Source organism: Eptatretus burgeri, chromosome 1 (assembly GCF_056783735.1).
Source record: "Eptatretus burgeri isolate ZD-2024b chromosome 1, Ebu_testis_v1, whole genome shotgun sequence".
Taxonomy (NCBI): domain Eukaryota; kingdom Metazoa; phylum Chordata; class Myxini; order Myxiniformes; family Myxinidae; genus Eptatretus; species Eptatretus burgeri.
The window spans coordinates 144,373,807-144,394,608 of record NC_140961.1 but is presented as its reverse complement, the minus strand read 5'-3'; the positions used below and the strand labels follow the sequence as shown (position 1 = coordinate 144,394,608).

General features: G+C 38.9%; 2 protein-coding genes across 4 annotated transcripts in view; both read right to left on the bottom strand.

The window, feature by feature from the left end:
* LOC147035672 (protein phosphatase EYA1-like) overlaps nt 1–20,802 on the bottom strand; it is a 386,713-nt gene that overhangs the window by 2,765 nt on the left and 363,146 nt on the right. The gene's annotated exons all lie outside the window — the stretch shown is intronic.
* Nucleotides 1–20,802, bottom strand: part of MECR (mitochondrial trans-2-enoyl-CoA reductase) — a 99,840-nt gene that overhangs the window by 22,729 nt on the left and 56,309 nt on the right. For both annotated transcript variants that reach the window (XM_085846535.1, XM_085846556.1), the window contains exon 10: nt 15,565–15,694. In XM_085846535.1, the coding sequence (XP_085702661.1) occupies nt 15,565–15,694 (130 nt within the window). The remainder of the gene's footprint in view (nt 1–15,564; nt 15,695–20,802) is intronic.

The following is a 20,802-nucleotide window of genomic DNA, read 5'->3' as shown; positions in this document are numbered from 1 at the left end:
AAACTTTGCGCAGACGACTCACCCCCCCCCCACCTGCAGTTATGCACAATGACAAAATGCTCGTGGATTTTTCCCCGACACTCATGGATTTTACCCCAACACTCATAGATTTTACCCTGACATTCATGGATTTTCATCTATTTCAACAGCATTTTCCTGCATTTTCGCAAGATTTTCCCCGACATTCACGGATTTTTTTATGGTTGGGAAATTCTCGGAACCTATCCCCCCATTTCCCATTGAAACAATGCCCTCACATTTGTGGTTTCAATATTCGCAGGGTTTTCCCAAAAACGTATCCTCCGCGAACGTTAGGGTCGTGGTGTGTGTGTGCGTGCGTGTGTATGTATATATATATATATATATATATATATATATATATATATATATATATATATATATATATATATATATATATATATAATTGGCCTGGTGAAGCTCAGAGAGGGATACATAATGTTGGTTCTTTGTGGATATGAATGCAACATTTTCAGGTCCTCCGTTGATGGAGATGAATGGTCCAAAAAACAAATCCACCTCTCTTATTTATTGTGGTGTACATCAGACAATGCAGGGTCATGAGTACTTTTCACCTCCTCATGTGAATGATTTTGTTTATATATCCAGTGTATGTTTTTATTATTTTTTTTTTTTGGGGTGCATAGGTTGGCCTAGTTTGTTTTCACAATCCAGTACTTGCGAATGGTATACTGATGGGTTCCCATTTTGACATCCCAAATCCTTATTATGAATGTGAAGGTACATTGTCTTTTCGTGTTCTTGAAATGGAAGAATAAAAGTACTGTACAATGATTTCACAAACCCCCGATGGATCCTCCACGAGCAGTGGATCTTTATTTATTTTAAAGATCACGTTTCCTTTTCTGTTGTCTCTTTTATAAAATGGATGATGAAATGATTCATTAAACAGATGAATTATGAACTTAAAAGATTAAATCCATGTCTAAAAAAAAGATTACTTTTTCAGGGCAAGTTTTTTCAGAGAGTAAGGCAAGGGTTCTTGTGATTAACGTGCATGAGAAGGACTATTTCTCACTTGCTGGAATGTTTTTGGAATACAACTTAACGGGAAGGACATGGATTGCAAATAATGGATTTATTGGATCACCATTGCTAAAAGTGCCTCGTTTTTCACACATTTTCGATGGTGCCAGTGGATTTGTCCCGCGTGGTGATCACTTGCCCGGACTCCGAGAATTTCTCATTAGTCTACGGCCTCGGTCAGTTCATAAGGACTCCAAACACGCTAATTCATGCACAGCTATTTGAAGAAAAGAATAATAATAATAATAATAATAATAATAATAATAATAATAATAATAACGAAGCACAGAGATTTAAAATGTACACTCAAGTTTATATTTCCCCAACAAAGATACAATTTACGATAAGCCCAATATTAAACACACACAACAAATATCAAGGTTTAACCAAACAACTGTCCTAACCATTATTTATTCACAGAGGATGATATCAGGATGATGGGAGCAAGAGACCGAAAGTAGTAAAAGAAAGGAGGTTAATGAAAGCAAATTGGGATATATGATGTGGTAGAGAGGTCAAGCCTGCTCTTTCAGCAGGTAGGCTATGTAGTGAAGCACAAATAGGCAGGTGGTAGAGGAGGGCAGCACACCAAATGTCATTGTCATCAACCTTATGCATCACTAAGTCACCTACCAACTCTCACAGCAACTGTAACAACCACAATAGTCATTCTACTTATTTCTCACCCTTTATGGCAATGCCAATGTCTTATTCACTCGGACAAAGGTTTCGCTGATGAGGTCCCAAGTCCTGCCTTTGAGGCATGGGTTTCTTGGTCTTGGGAGTCTGTGTCGATAGCTTCGTCAGACTCGCCGCTTTCGGTAGCGGCGTCGGGGTCTACCGAACTGTCGCTTCCTAAATCCGCACCTTGGCTGCAGTGGCATTTCACGTGGGAAAAACAGGAAAGCTGGTCATGTTGAATGCTCGCTAAATAGGCCGATAAACAACTTCTACATGGCATAAATCCCCCTCTCACCTGTCAGGAATGGCGTACCTGAACAGCTAGTATCTGGTAATGGTCCTCAGTTCACACCGGATGAATTTACCCTCTTCATGAAATGAAATGGAATTAATTACATTTGGTCTGCTCCTGACCATCCAGCCTCAAACAGGCTGGCGGAATGTTTTGTCCAAACTTTCAAACAGGCTTTTCGATCTGTGAGGGAAGAGGAGGGTCACCATTGATGCAAAGTGAGCCCGCTTCCTCATATCCTACTGGAACGCTCCTCATGCAACAACTGGAGAGAGTCCTGCAAATATGTTCTTTGGCAGACCACTGCGTACTAGATTGGATGCAGTTAAACCTGATATCAGAAAAAGGGTCAATGATAGACTTTTTCAATGGGCCCTTGGGGTAGGTAAAGGCAACATGTGTGAATTTCTTGTAGGACAGCCTGTTCTTGTGAGCGACTACCGTCAGGGCCACAAGTGGGTAACTGGTGCTGTAAGATTGATATGGGGTCCCTTAAATTATGATGTTGCAGTTGGACCCTGCGTTTGGAAACCGCATGTGGACCAAATGCAGGATGCAGACTGAGCTGTGAAGCTCAACCTTTCCAATCGGCAGACTCTCCTGTAAGAATGGAGTTAGAGGGTTGGAGTCAACTGAGAGGATACCTGCACCAGTGGAAGCAGTTACCGCTGAGACCAATGGTGTACCAGCATCAACAGATGTTGCATCTCAATCAACCGAGATAGCTCTGGGAACAAGGCGCTATCCGCAGAGACACCATAAGGCCCCAGAGACATTGGGTCTGTGAATTGATTCAGTTATGGGGCAGAATAATCCCCTCAAAATCTCGAGCCAGGGTACGTTTCACCCCTGTGCCCAATCCACCAGATGGTACATTTCAGTTACCTGCTGTCGGTGATGGATTGCAGTGTTCTATTGTTATGATGCTCTTGTAATGTCTTTGATTATGCTATTTTCTCGGGTTCATCAAATGAGTAAAATGTTCATTTATTATCATGTGGGTTGACTTTTTGGAGTGTGATTAGATCTTGAAGGGAGAAAATGTGCTGTATCTACAGCCTTGCAAATTGATATGCAGTGTAGAATAAAGTACTTAATGGCCCACCATTACCCATGCCCGTCATGATTTCATCGAGCTCCACTTAATCCTATCACATACGTAATACTCCTCACTTTAATTTGCGATCTGATCAAAGATGGCCGACTGGTGGACTGGCGGCCATTTTAGTTGTAAAAACAATAAAATAAAATAAAAATCGGTATCAAACACATCCTCAACCATTTCTCAGACATGCATTTACTGATCTTGTTCAGACTTGGCAAACCGATAAGCAATGATGGTTTACAGATGCAGGCCAATATTTTTCGAGATCACATCCAAGATGGCTGGCTGAAGGCCATTTTAGTTCTTAAAAAAGCAAATGTTAAACACGTCCTCATCCATTTCTCGGACATGCATTTCCTGATCTTGTTCACACTGTGCACACATATAAAGAAGGATGGCTTCCATAGGCAAGTCATTTGGTTTCAAGATCAGATTCAAGATGGCCGACTGGTGGCCATTTTGTTACTCAAAAGTGTCCCCAACCATTTGTCAGACATGCATGGTCCAATTTTGCTCAAACTTGGCACAAGCACAGTACATGATGACATACACTTGCACCTAACTTTATTTTGCGATCTGATCAAAGATGACTGACTGGTAGACTGGCGGCCTTTTTAGTTGTAAATAAATATTGGCTATCCATTTAACTCCGTACAGCAACATGACTAAAACAACGGGGGCGATGACATTTTATTTCTCATCCATCCTCATACTTCGTATTCTTATATGAAACTATTTATTGGCAAGGAATGTGCTCCCACCCTTTGCTTTCCCACGTGAGCAACCGTCAGTTTCAGAACATCTTTGAACAGTCTTTTGGGGAACATAAATTTGTAAGTGGCTTGCTATTAGAGCATGGGTAGGTGCAGGAACACTGTCTGCTCACAACTTTGTGTTTTGGTCATTGGCCGGGGGTCAAAAACCCTCTAGCTCAGACAGTCTGCGTTAGCCGGGCCTCTGATGCGACAATATTAACACACTTTCTCATTCACAATTCGTCTTGTTAAACCTGTTGCAAAAAATGAATATTTTTTAAAATGTGAATCAATACAAACACTTTTTAAGTCAATCTTGACCCTTTTGCTCATGCTTCACGGAAAACTGCAAAAATCCCAGAAAAAAGGACAGATTCCCAACATATACATTACATTACATTATCAAACCACGTACCGGTCTACAATTTCTGAAATATTCATAACGAAAATTCCACCAACAGGTCTCCTTTCAATAAACAATCTACGAACGTATTCCTTATGGATTTTTGGCAAGAACTTTTCCACTGTTCGTGGAACACAGAGGATAATGAAGTACAGGCCTGCACTGGCCAAGAACGCTTAGACCAAGTCGAGACTCCATTTACAGATGTTTCTCAGCTCCAATATACCTACAACACATATTTGGCTGTATATGCCATCGCATTTTCCTTGCACAACATCGATACGTGTCTTCCTGGCCAAGGTCCATTTGAAAATTCCTCCTGTGGAAATTTCTTTGATTTACATGGTTGGCAGGTGATTATTTCTATCAATCTCTAAGTTTGGCATGGTTTTTTTTTAATTAATTATTTTTCTTTTAATTCAGTCTCTAATAAATAAATCATATTTAATTCAATGTGGTTGTGAAGTATTAATTTTGGATTTTGTTTTTAAAGGTTTTGTGCAATCTTCAGGTTTGCTTTTAATCATAATTTTTTGCTTTTTATCTATTCACTTTTGTTGTCATTTTCCATCATATTTGTCCTTTTGATTAGTTGTTGATTTTGTTTTTACAACATTTATAACTGTTTTCTTGTTTATTTAACTGCAAATGAAGAGCTCTCAGCCCGATGAAACGACACTGGATTATAACACTCTTTTTCAGTTGCTGTTTTACTTAAGGAGGGTACATTTTGTTAACAGTTTAGATAAAGTCTTTAACTTTGATGAAAATGGAGATCCACCAGCAATTTATGATCTTATCCAATGGCACATAATGGAAGATGATGAAATGGATTTCATAACTGCTGGTTATTATGACTCGTCCCAGAAAGATCGGGAATTAAATGTGCATGAAAATGACATCAGATGGAATGGTGGGCAAAAGGAGGTACAAATTATATAATCAAAGGATATGATGAGAGTTATTTCAGGCAGGTGGTACTGCTATGTGCACAGGGAAAGGTGGGAGTCCTCGTTGTTGTACAAGTACTCATTAAGGTCTTCATGCCAATGTCTTCATGTTGTTAGTTTCACCTATAAATGAGGTCAGTTGTCAGTCAAAGCCATAGATATCGCCCATGATCCTGCCCATTCATATACCACCCCAATCCTTTTTATGATTATCTGCCCCCACCCCTCCCATTTCCACAACCTCTGCAAATTCGCACCATTCCATGTGGCTGAGACCATCGACCCAGCATCAACTATTGGCGAAACTTGCAAGAGCATGTTGTGTGGGTATATGTATGTGTGTATAGAAATAAATATACATATATATGAAATCTCTCGCAGTGGGCAAGTTATCATCTATAAACTGTACTGCCATGGTTACATGGTAATTCAGTTAATAGATGATAGTTTAGTTCTGGGGAGCTCGTGAGTTTGAATGAGCTTGCTTTTGGCAGCCAAAGAAAGTGAGAGGGTGCAAAGAAAACAGGTTGGATAACAGAGTTAGGGAAGAACAAGGCATATTCCGGGTCTCTGTAGATACCGTCTCACACCCACTGTTTCGGTTCGTCAACTCCATGAGAGACGCCATCATCTTCAACCCGTCATCACCCATTTTCCTTTCTCTACCCCAGCCTGAATGGTTATTTATGATTTTACATTCTCCATATCCCTGATGAAAACTCTTCGTTGTGCAGACAATTGGCTCTAGTTTTAATTATGATCAGTTAAGTATGTGTTCTGTGTTGTCTCATTGGGGCATGTTGCAGTTAGTGCCCACATCGTGCTGTATAAAATAATTTATTAATCATTGTTGAGCTTGTGTGTTCATTTGCCATATCTTCATTGGAAATAAAACTACCTGTTAGTTTAATTACTACAGTACGGACACCTTATTTTGCCTTCATAGACCTATTCGGAACACAGAAATCGTTACATTAGTGCGAGAATTACCATTTTCCAATGCATCGTGATTCAGCCAATGTCTCTACTGTATAGCTATCGTGAGGCTATTCCCACGGATATGGGGTACAACCAGAGGAACATTTGCTCACACCATCGATGTGAAAATAGTTTTTGTATTATTCTTCCATGAACCAGTATATAGATTCCTAATGTTGAAATAATAAATAATGCTCTCACACCTGACAATTAACGACATTTATACGACATTCTACAAATGTCTCCGAAGTCCGGAGTTGCTAGAAGAATAAAAATAATTTTCTTTTTGACTTTTCCCTTTGCATTAATCAATCTCCATTCATTTTACTATGTAATAACTTTTCTGATTGTCAAAATCCTATTAATGGCACAACCGTTATGAACACAATTCAGTGGTAGTTACAGAGAAAGAAAATCAAACTATACGGCGCTCACTGTGGAGTCTAGGATTTTATTGGTGAGTGTTTTTACTTTTTTGTTTTTGAAACAAACCCAAACTGTCACAGAAGAACCAAAACCACTATCGGCAAAACATAAGCTCTTGGTGTCGTATAAATGTTGAGCATATCCATGAAAGTGACCACACGAGTGTTCTTTTCGAACCTTCACCACAAAATATATTGTCTCAAATTTTGACAACAGAATCGACCTGCTGCTGGAACTTTACCATCATATAACATTTCTTTGCTACCTTGAAGGGCACATATAAAGACAAGGAAAACACATTTCATTTTGTATTCCAAGATGAGGGCGTAATGCAGCCGAAACTTTGCTCAGAGCCGAAACTTTTACCTCGATGGAAGACTCGTGGAGGAGCTTGTTTATAAATCAAATGTGGGACAAATACATCAGTGTATAGTCATGTCAATTACAAGGGTCATTAGTAGACTGAGGACAAATACCGATTGTTCTATTCTGCGTTCAGGGCATCATAAGATATCAATTCAAATGGGAACACGAAACATGGTAATCATGGAAACAAAAAGGTTGACATTTAGCTTAATTTTAAGCTATAATAAACTTGAAATTCATTTTCATTTGAAAATCAGTGTAATTAAAGGCTCATATTATTGAGCGGTATACTCGCGGAAAAAGAATCTTGTACTATTTCTCTGATGAGACAATAATATCGTGAATTTTTTTTCTGCAGGTGCCACAATCTGTGTGCAGTCAATCTTGCCAACCTGGAACACGCAAGTTCTCTCTTAAAGGACAACCATTTTGTTGTTTTGAATGCATTCCTTGTATTAAGGGAGAATACTCCAACACCACTGGTATGTTTGTTAGACAGAAATTCCGAATGATATCCCATGATGACATGGTTCTCCTTAGAGCTGTGCCTCAGTCGCGATCTGAGATCGACTCAGAACTTGGATAAGTTAGCATTGCATCAAGCATATGTAAACAGACAGCAGAGAGAGAGAGACAGACAGAGACAGAGAGAGAGACAGAGAGAGACAGAGAGAGACAGAGAGAGAGAGAGAGAGAGAGAGAGAGAGAGAGAGAGAGAGAGAGAGAGAGAGAGAGAGAGAGAGAGAGAGAGAGAGAGAGAGAGAGAGAGAGACAGACATAGACATCATTTAGTGTGGTTTTATATTTTTTCGGTGAAGAGTTTGGTACATTGATGATGATGTTGAAAATAATAATTACATTTATTTATCATAACGTTTTAGAAATTTAATCACAAATAATTTCATGAAGATAATCCTGAGTAAGGCTTATAACACTAGCTGGCTACTCATTTCATCACTTCTGGGATCAAGGGTGGTGGAATTAGGGGAGCATGGGGGAGCAAGTTCCCCCCTAAAATATTTGTGGGGGGGGGGAGGTGGGGGGTGGGGGAATGTATTTTTACATGTAAAAATGTGGAAAATATAAAGGCTGTAGAAAAATGGTCTTTTCAACTCCTGCTTTGCGTTTTCGAGCATGATCTTTATTTTCTATGAGCCACCATTTTGGCTGAATCTCAATATTCCACAAAGGTGAGAGCGCGAACGACAAATTTCATTCGTCGAGACATCGTAAAATGATGTAATATTTTTCACAGTCCTGCTAAAATGAAGTTTTTTGAAAGTGCCAAAAAAGTGATTTGTGTTATACAGTATTCAAGTATAAAATTCAATTGAAAAACAATTTATTTTAAAGGCTGAAGAAAAAAAAATGTTGAAAAAATGAATGTTGATGCACCGTCTGTTACACCACTTTATCGAACACATTAAATTAGTTTCTCATGCCTGTTGTTTGTGTTCTTTATGACATCCCTAAATACAGCAAGTTTCCTATTTGGAATGATTTTCAATTTCGGTTGGCTGCCAGACATACAGATCGGCTAAAATATATATTACCACACTCCCCTTTGCGCATGCACGATCGAGCTGAGATTCTGTACAATTTACCAAATTCAGAGCCAAAGTACTGCTAAGCTACAGGTTCGGGTTCATATTATTGCTCCGATTTGAGATCCAAATATACCATTGAATTGAAATTAAATTGTTCCTCGATCATAAACTGATGTTTGTCAACAGATAGACAGACAGACAGAGTGAACCAATTTCTTAACCTTGCACTTTGAGCGTGGGTTACTAATCATAGTTGGTGGAGAGAGAGGGGGGGGGGGCAATCAATACAAATGAGTGGTAATCTGAATGTGAACCGCATCTCTGGAAAAATTACAAACAAGCTGAGCCTGTGCAGGAATTGACCAGAAATGTCTTGTGGGTAAATGGGAAAGATGCATTTCATAAGGGCTTTTAGTGAGGTCTTTAATACTCTATTCTTTCTTTGATTTCATTTCTTTACTTTATGTCATACATAAACCATGCAAGCACACGTACAGTATGGTGGCCATGCCGAGAGCGCGAGAAGACACAGTGACGCTCATTTGCATAAGCATGCCATTTTTCTTTCAAACTGCACACCAGAATCCAACTGATGCCTCATCTCAGACCCTTATTATGTTCAACACAATGCTACAATGCATAACCACCCCAAACACCTGCTAAAAATCCCCACAACAACCTACATCCAATGCCTTCACCACAAATGCCATAACTACAATTACCTTCCCCAATCTCTTCACCACAAATTACTACTACTGCAACTCCCTATAACTACTGCAACTGCCATAATTTTCCTCGCCTAGTTGTAAAAAATTTGCTTTGTTATAAATGTACCCAGCTCGTTTTCATCTTTTCCTCCTTTGGTCCAGCATCATCCGCACATTAGCATAACCAGGAAGTTATAGCCCAAATATCTGCTCATTAGCCGGTGCATACTTGGCAGCTCCACTCGGCAGCACGTGATAAAGGAAGTAATGCTTCGATTAACGACCAGCCATGACACAAACTTATTCGTGTGTGATGGCCTCGATTCTCGTTGAGTCTGGGGAGAAACAAGGGATATCCCCTCCCTCGTAGTACCCCCATGACCCCAGCGCCACAACAATATTACTCAACACTACACTCTAACATCTTTTGAGATAATCCTACAATTTGCATTGGAATAAATACAATCAATGACTATGACCTTTGAGGAAGTGCATGGATCCCAAAATTATACTCCTTGCAGTATGACATAGTGACGAACAATCTCGACAAAGAGGACATTTCTTACACCCATCAATATCTCGATTTTGTGGGCTGCTCACATCACGGCAGCTATGACATATAGTTGCTGTTTGAAATGACTCATTTGGTTGTCGTGTCTCAATCAATCTTACGTGACATATTTCTGATGTGACGATGAATCAGAAACATTAGGTGAGTGTCACGCGTTTATGATGAAAGGTCAGTTTTATGGCACAGCTGTAAATGGTGTACGGTTAAATTAATCACGCAATTCCCAATTTTGGTAACTTAATTGTGGAGAGAGTTCACTATTGTTGCATATGATGTCCTATCATCAGCCAACAGAGCATCACAAAGCAATCCATATCGTCATAAAAATAACAAATCCAGAGTTTGAACAAACAACAAATCCTTGGTGGTACCAACAAACAAATCCATAACAACACCAAACAAGTCCTTGGAAGTACCAAAAAACAAATCCTTGGTGATACCGAATAACTTATCCTTGGTGATCCCGAATAACTAATCCTTGGTGGTTCCCAACAAACAAATCCCAAACAAAACCAAACAAATCCCAAACAAAACCAAACAAATCCCAAACAAAACCAAACAAATCCTTGGCAGTACCAAATAACAAATCCTTGGTGAAACCAAATAACAAATCATTGGCGATACCAAATAAGAAATCCTTGGCAATTCCAAAAAACAAATAGAGAACAGTACAAAATAACATCCATGGTGATCCTAACCAACAAATCCATGGTGATAGCAAATAACAAATCCATGGTGATCCTAACCAACAAATCCATGGTGATAGCAAATAACAAATCCTTGGTGAAACCAAATAAGAAATCCTTGGCAATTCCAAAAAAACAAACACAGAACAGTACAAAATAACATCCATGGTGATCCTAACCAACAAATCCATGGTGATACCAAATAACAAATCCTTGGTGATACCAAATAACAAATCCATGGTGATACCAAATAACAAATCCATGGTGATACTAAATAACAAATTCATGGTGATACAAAATAACAAATCCATGGTAATACAAAATAACAAATTCATGGTGATACCAAATAACAAATCCATGCTCATACCAAATAACAAATGCATGCTCAAACCAAATAACAAATAACAAATCCATGGTGATACCAAATAACAAATCCTTGGTGATACCAAATAAATCCTTGGTGATACAAAATAACAAATCCATGGTAATACAAAATAACAAATCCATGGTGATACCAAATAACTCCGTGGTGGTGCCAAAAAACAAATCTACGGTGATCCCAGCCAACAAATCCAAGGTGAAACTTAATACCAAATCCATGGTGATACCAAATAACAAATACACGGTGATGTCAAATAACAAATCCATGGTGGTACCAAATAACAAATCCACAGTGATCCCAGCAAACAAATCCATGGTGAAACAAAATAACAAATCCACGGTGATACCAAATAACAAGTCCACAGTGATGCCAAATAACAAATCCATGGTCAAACCAAATAACAAATCCATGGTCAAACCAAATAACAAATCCATGGTCAAACCAAATAACAAATCCATGGTGAAACCAAATAACAAATCCATGGTGAAACCAAATAACAAATCCATGGTGAAACCAAGTAACAAATCCATGGTGATAACAAATAACAAATCCATGGTGACACCAAATAACAAAACCATGGTGAAACCAAATAACAAAACCACAGTGATACCAAATAACAAATCCATGGTTATAACAAATAACAATTCCACAGTCATACGAAATAACAATTTCATGGTGATGCCAAATAACAAATCCATGGTGATGCCAAATAACAAATCCCAGGTGATAATGAAATAACAAATCCATGGTGAAACAAAATAACAAATCCAAGGTGATAACAAATGACTAATCCATGGTCGTACCAAATAACAAATCCATGGTAATTCCAAATGACAAATCCATATTCATACCCAATAACAAATCGATGGTCATACCAAAAAACAAATCCATGGTTATACCAAATAACAATTCCATGGTGATGCCAAATAACAAATCCATGGTGATAACAAATAATAAATTGCCGGTGATAAAAAATAACAAATCCATTGTGAAACGAAATAACAAATCCAAGGTGATACTAAATAACAAATCCATGGTCATACCAAATAACAAATCCATGGTGATACCAAATAACAAATCAAAGGTCATACCAAATTACACATCCATGGTGATACCAAATAACAAATCCATGGTGCTGCCAAATAACAAATCCAAGGTCAAACCAAATCACAAATCCATGGTGATAACAAAGAACAAATCCATGGTGATACCAAGTAACAAATCCACAGCGATACCAAATGACAAATCCATGGTGATACGAAATTACAAATCCATGGTCATACCAAAGAACAAATCCATGGTGATGCCAAATAATAAATCCCCAGTGATAACGAAATAACCAATCAATGGTGAAACGAAATAACAATTCCAAGGTGATACCAAATAACAAATCCATGGTCATACCAAATAACAAATCCATGGTCATACCAAATAACAAATCCATGGAAATATCAAATAATAACTCCATGGTTCTACCAAATAACAAATCCATGGTGATACTAAATAACAAATCCATGGTGAGACCAAATATCAAATCCATGGTGATAACAAATAACAAATCCATGGTGATATCAAATTACAAATCCATGGTGATACCAAACAAAAAAACCATGGTGATACCAAATAACAAATCCACGGTGATGCCAAATAACAAATCCACGGTGATGCCAAATAACAAATCCACGGTGATGCCAAATAACAAATCCACGGTGATGCCAAATAACAAATCCACGGTGGTGCCAAATAACAAATCCACGGTGATGCCAAATAACAAATCCACAGTGATCACAAATAACAAATCCAAGGTGATAACAAATTACAAATCCACGGTTATAACAAATAACAAATCCACGGTTATGCCAAATCACAAATCCATGGTGATACCAAATAACAAATATCAAATCCACAGTGATACCAAATCACAAATCCATGGTGAGACCAAATAACAAATCCATGGTGAGACCGAATAACAAATCCATGGTGAGACCGAATAACAAATCCATGGTGAGACCAAATCTCAAATCCATGGTGATAACAAATAACAAATCCATGGTGTTAAAAATAACAAATCACAAATGCATGGTGACAACAAATAACAAATTCATGGTGAAAACAAATAACAAATCCATGGTGATACCAAATAACAAATCCATTGTGATAATAAATGCTTGGTGATACCAAATAACAAATCCATGGTGATACCAAATTACAAATCCATGTTGAGTACATATATCAAATCCACGGTGATGCCAAATAACAAATCCATGGTCAAACCAAAGAACAAATCGATGGTGATAACATATAACAAATCCATGGTAATACCAAATAAATCCATTGTGATAATAAATGCTTGCTGATACCAAATAACAAATCCATGGTAATGCCAAATAACAAATCCATGGTCAAACCAAAGAACAAATCCATGGTGATAACATATAACAAATCCATGGTGATACCAAATAAATCCATTGTGATAATAAATGCTTGGTGATACCAAATAACAAATCCATGGTGATAACAAATAACAAATCCATGGTGATACCAAATAACAAATCCATTGTGATAATAAATGCTTGGTGATATCAAATAGCAAATCCATGGTGACAACAAATAACAAATTCATGGTGAAAACAAATAACAAATCCATGGTGATACCAAATAACAAATCCATTGTGATAATAAATGCTTGGTGATATCAAATAGCAAATCCATGGTGATACCAAATTACAAATCCATGTTGAGTACATATATCAAATCCACGGTGATGCCAAATAACAAATCCATGGTCAAACCAAAGAACAAATCGATGGTGATAACATATAACAAATCCATGGTGATACCAAATAAATCCATTGTGATAATAAATGCTTGCTGATACCAAATAACAAATCCATGGTAATGCCAAATAACAAATCCATGGTCAAACCAAAGAACAAATCCATGGTGATAACATATAACAAATCCATGGTGATACCAAATAAATCCATTGTGATAATAAATGCTTGGTGATACCAAATAACAAATCCATGGTGACAACAAATAACAAATCCATGGTGATACCAAATAACAAATCCATGGTGATTCCATATATCAAATCCACAGTGATGCCAAATACTAAATCCTTGGTGATGCCAAATACCAAATCCATGGTCATACCAAATAACAAATCCATAGCATGCCATCTGCAAAATAAATGGCGATACCAAATCCAAAATTCCAGAGAGAATAAAATGAATTGGCCAGCAGTTTAATGTACATATGAAGTATAAGTGAAGATTTGATTTGTATTCTTTCATTATTATTTTCAGATTCTCCAAATTGCCATCATTGTGCACAAGAATTCTGGCCCAATGATAATTACACTACTTGCATCCTCATGCCTGAAGAGTATTTATCTTTTTCTGATCCTATAACAGTTTTTTTATTGACATTTTCTGCTTTTGCTGCTTTTTTGATATTCGTCATGGGATTAATCCTCATGATGTCCCCATTGAAGTCCACAAAATGTGATGATCATCTATTACTGCTGACTGCGCTAGCAGGTGGTTTTGGATGTAGTGTCGTGTTTGTGGGGAGACCAAGAGACCTTATATGTCAACTACAACATCCACTAACGTGCTTGTGTCTCACTTGGATTATTGTTTGTGTTCTCAAAATAAACATTCAAATAATTATGTCTTCTCCAGGTGTGTCCACCATCTTTGTATGAGCTTCATTAAGGAAATGCATTATAGATTTAGACGTGTGTGCAAATGTGTATACTCCTGTATAACCTCATGCAATATTTTGTATGGAAGGTGTGTCAGTGTATTGGGAAAAACAGGGATCGGTGTCAGGGTGTGTGGTGTCGGTGTTAGGGGTTAAGGTGTCAGTGTAAGTGGTTGGGGTGTCGGTGTAAGGGGTTGGGGTGGTAAGTTGGTGGGGTATCAGTGAAAGGGGTTGGCGTGTCGGTGAAAGGGGATGAGTTGATGGTGTAAGGAATTGGGGTGTCAGTGAAAGGGGTTGGGGTATCATTGGAAGGGGATTGGGTGTCTGTGTAAAGAGATGGGGTGTCGGTATCAGGGGATGCGTTGTCGGTGTAATGGGATGGGGTGTCAGTGTAAGGGGATGGGGTGTCGGTGAAAGAGGATGGGGTGTCGGTGAAAGAGGATGGGGTGTCGGTGAGAGAGTCAGTGTAAGGGAATGGGGTGTCGGTGTAAGGGGATGGGGTGTCAGTATGAAGGGCTGGGGTCTTGTGTAAGGGGTGGGCACCTTGCATAAGGGAAGAGGTGTTTGTGCACAGGATGAGTGTTTGTGTAAGAAATGAGTGTTGGTGTAAGGATCTTGATGTGTTTTCAAAATGAACAATGATGTGTTCTCCACCGTGATGTTAACAAATCAACATGTGAGATACCCTGTTGTGTTATGTTCATCATAACTAAACAACTTTGATTAACCTCAGAAACCTCATCAAGCATGACCATGTATCCTTGGTACAAACACCCATGGAAACTATTGGGATTGTTGATGCTTCCACAATTAATGCTTTGTGTGTCCTGGACATTTTTGGGAAATGTCAAATCAATGAAAAATTTGGAAGTTCGTGCTGGAATTGCCATTGTGGAGTGTAAGGATATATCCTCGATTTGGCCTCTCTGTGCTTTGACTTACCTTGGGATTCTATCGCTCCTCTGCAGTAGATTATCTTTCACCATTCGGAAGTTTCCTTCAGTTTTCCATGAACCTAAACTCATCAACTTCAGTATGATGTTCTTCTTCATGGTGATCCTTTCATTCGTACCTGCATACAGTAGCACACAAGGGAAATTTTCCATTCTTACAAAAATATTTGCCATCATCGCCATCGCTTATGGTTTTTTAGTTTGTATTTTCTTTCCTAGGTGTTACATTACTTTTGTAAAAACACTTCATGCTTTGTAAAGTAATAAAATGAAATTGCTTTGTGAATGATTCGATCTAATAAACAAACAAAACCATGTTTGCACCAAATTTCTTCACTTCAATATTTACAAGGTCATAAAGCAAGTCTGATCACAAAAGTAGAAAATGTATGCATTAACTACACCATGTCCATCTGCGATGTCTATGGATGTAGACGATCAACACTGGGCTTACAATGGAGCTGGGCCCACACCAATGATCTCTTTTCTGATCTCGATAACATGCATTACTGTAGGGAAGTTTTACAGTCATTGAATGTTTATTCCAATAAACAATAGACAGAAAGAGATCACTTTGACTTTCTGTTACGCTCCCCTTCGGGCACCCGCACGGCCTCCGTGCCCAACTCAGTCACTTAACAAACCCCTGCATTAGGGTGCTTCATAATAGGTGGTAAAAAATAAAAGTATGAATATTCATGCTCCCTGGGTGTGCCTTTTGTCCCATTTGACAGTAGGAACATACACACCAAATATGAAGCAGATTGGAGGATGTTTAGGGGTTCCTCAAGTTGGCACAATATTGTTGAAATTTGCCAAACTGTAACTGACAACTTGCCGTCGAATATGCACAACGCAGTACACTTCACAATTAATATGGTTGTTTGGTATTTTCAAAAACCACAGCAGTCATATAGGATGAAAGAATAGTTTTTCCAAGGAGACTGAGATGAGCTTTTTGACATTGCAGTGCAAAATGCCCTCTCCATAATGGACATAATTGTGCCAACTTGAGGAACCCCTAAATATCATGGAAGTTTGTTCATTTTTGACCTATAAGTTCTTATGGGGTATTGGAACAAAGGCAAAATCAGGGAGCAGCAAAAATCAAACTTTCATTTTTTTTTGGAACACCCTACTGCATGTCGTTTAGGTGTCATATCATCTCTGTGCAATTCTCGCCACTCTCCTCATGCATATGCAATATATAGATGGTTATAAATTCAACTGTAGTGGTTTTATGGGCCTGTAAACCAGTACGGCAACATTCTCAATACCTTCTTTGCTGCTTGAGCCCGATTTTAAAATTAAATCAGTGGCAGGACATGCCGCAGCACACAGCCGTTCCTTCTCACAATGGCACATCTTCTCCTCCTTCTCTCTGGTCAATTCTGCTTCCACAGCTTCCTGTGCCTTATTGCATGTTTCAGTCTTTCTTTAGATTTTAGAGTCTTTCCTTATCAACGGTTCCATCTGTCGGAATGCTAAGTGCATTCGTCTTTGTCCATTCTAATCATTTGTCCAGGTCTCTTACAGATTCTGGTCCATATTTGTCAAACATATATCATCTACATGTTCCCTTTTCCAGAGTCTCCTCAGTTTTCCTTGCTTATTACCCATTCTTCATATTTCTTAACCGTCAATACTTTATTCACAAATACAGATCACAATCATACAATAACAGGCAAGAAGGATCTCAGATCCTCATACAATAGCGTCAAATCAGTGGGACGACAAGCCCCTTACTCCTCTCAGGATCCCTCATCCCTTTGGACACTCACACCAATTAAACCAGGATGCCAGATCCTTCTGGCGATAAGTTAGTGGGATTCCATGCCCCGCAAAGCATTTGAATGCATGGATTTCCCAAATCCGATTTTTAACGGGACTCGAAGCCCGTGTTAATAAATAATTCAACACAACTTTCCGAGGATTGCATCATCCAGTGAGTTCAAAGATGGAGGTGTACGACTCAGTTAATGCAAAACACAACAAAAGGACAGGAAAGGGATTCTCAGAAAGCTCCTCTTATCTTTTCCTTTAGTGGCCACTTGTGTCTGCATCACTTCAGTCAAAACCACTCCAGCCTCCTCTCCCCTGGAGTGTTGGAATCCTGCTGACTACACCAAAATCTGTGCTGAAAAACTCAAACCCTCGATCAAGTTACAACAGTCACAGTGAGAGTTGAATCATTTATTAACACTTGCAAATGGAGAGAGATAAACAATATACTGTTTAAACTGTTTAAACTGAAAAAAATATTATAATAATGAGTCAAAGACAGAGACAGTGACACACGCGCGCGCGCGCACACACACACACACACACACACACACACACACACACACACACACACACACACACACACACACACACACACACACACACACACACACACACACACACACACACACACACACACACACACACACACACACACACACACACGAGGCCCCGCGAGGAGGAGTGATGTGAGCGACATTTTTTAATGATATGATGATGATAGGCTCGGAAGATAGGGGAAGGGTTAAAATAGTGCTATATGGCATTAACTCAAAAATGGCCGATGTGTCCCTTAAGGCCCGGTCACACCTTGACGTTTTAGCCAGCGATGGAAATGTATTAAAATGTATCTAAAACGCTGGCTTACGTTGAACTTTTGATGTTTTTTTTTAAAGATTCGGACGTATTCATAGCGACTTGGTCTTATGTATAACGCATTGGTAACGGACACAGAACGTTTCGTTGTGTTATAGATAACTTAGACCAACGAATGCTGAACCTGTTGTCGGCCTACACAACCGATGCCCAACGATAGTCTAACTTAGGCATAGCGCGTTGCACGCATCGCCGACGATGTCGTGACGTAGCCTATTAAAAGGCTGACGCACAACGATTCGAATCATAACTGCCGTAGAAATGGAAGTGTCAACATCGCGGTCACACCTTGGCGATCTTGCCAGCGTATGCCGACCTAAGAAAAATGTGTCCAAAACGTTGGGGCACGTCAAATACGGTATGAGTAAGTTTGGTATACGTGAGTAGAACGCTAAAGTACGCTATCTTACGTCGTAGTAAGTAGAGTACGTCAAGAAATTTTAAACATGTTCAAAATTTTATGACGTACTCGGCGTATGACACACGTTCCGCATGCGATGGGGATAAGTTTTACACACGATATGTGGACGCTTACACACGTCCACAAAGGCTACTTATAAGCTACTCATAAGTCGAAACACGTCGCGGTAATGTCTTTTTTACGCGAAACTTATTTCTAACTTATGTTTGACGTACTTTGAACCAATTCTTTACGTAGTCCCAACACACATCGACGTATGTAGACGTATTCCAATGACGTCTTCCGGTCGACAAAAAAAAATAAATTAACGTGTTTCTAACTTACAACTGCCATATAAAGACGTATTCCCAGCGGTTTTGGGAATTGGTATCTAAAAATGCTGCTCATAAAAGGGGAACCCAACAGTGTTTTCGAGTCCTTTTTGAGTCGATGTCCATGTCAGCAGTAACAGTATCAGTATCAGTATCAGTATTAGTATTAGTATTAGTTTGTTCATGTTGGCAGTAGTAGGTGAGTGTGAGGGGGAGGGTGTGGGTTATGATGGATCGTCCTTGCGTTTAACGATTTAACGATTTAAATGGCTGCATCTCCACTATTGAAAGTAGACGCTTGCGCTCAACAATTGGATTTTTTTTTACACTCAACGACTTTTAAACGGTACTACTCAGCTATTTTCATTGTTTACAATGAACGATTTAAATTGCTGTCACTCGCCTTTGTTTTTTGATGCTGGGGTTTGGAAATTTGAAGCGTTTCTTCTGAACGTGTTAAAACGCTCAAACTCGACTATTTTAAATAGACGCTGCCGATGGACAATTGGAATCATAGCCAAGCTAGACATCGAAGTGTGAACATCCTCGTCATGCCGAAGAAAAGTTTGAAGAATGCTGCAAATAAGTGTCCTGGCCGTGGCCGTGGATGCTGACGCAAGGACGATCCATTATACCGACGTCTTTCAGTCTATGAGTAACTTAAAAGTAACGTCTGTCGATGTGTGGCAACGATCGCGTAACGTGCCAACAACACGTTAATCATAGGTTAGAAATAAGTTTCGGGAACGCTAAACATTACCTCGGCGTGTCTCAACTTATGATTAACTTACAAGTAGCATGTGTTGACGTCTGTCAACGATCGCAGACCGTACATACAACTTGTGGCCAGCGTAGCGGAACGTGTGAGTCAAACGCCGGCATACGTCGTGAAATTTCAAGCATGAAAAAATTTGAGGACAACCAAAAAGTACAACGTTTAAAGCCAGCGTACAACGATGTATGGCAGTGTTTTTCAGCGTGCTCTCAATGTTATCAAAACTTACCCATAACGTATTCAACGTGTGCCAGCGTTTTAGAAAAAAAATTCAAAAATCGGCACACGTTGGCTAAAACGTCAAGGTGTGACCGGGCCTTTACATCACTCCTCCTCGTGGCATCTCATATACATACACATATACACACACACATGTACACACACACACACACACACACATACACATATACATATATATATATATATATATATATATATATATATATATATATATATATATATATATATATATATATATATATATATATATATACACACACACACACACACACACACACACACACACACACACACACACACACACACACACACACACACACACACACACACACACACACACACACACACACACACACACACACACACACACACACACACACACACACACACACACACATAAAGACATAAAGACACACAGAGGGATAATTTCTCATCTTTGACTCGACTCATTCAAGATTAGAGGACGTGAGAGAACTTCTTGCCAGCCAACAAAAATATCATTCAATTCTTTTCTGAACGATTGAATGTCTTCAAGGAAGTCATTCATTTTTAGTCACTCATCGTGTAATTCAAAGGCCTCCTGTTATAGATCGGTTATCAACTATGTTCTCATTGGGGACAACCTGTTAGAAAAAGACAGAATAATTATTGGTTGTATAGTGATTTAATCCTGTACAAAACAACAAATAATTAATTGGGATCAGGATCTCACCTGTCATCTTGTGAAAACAATTGATCCGCAAGGTCGGAGAAATTATCTGAACAATCCATTCCCGAAATAAAACACACTCGGCACGCAAGTTGGTTTAAACAAGAAACTTG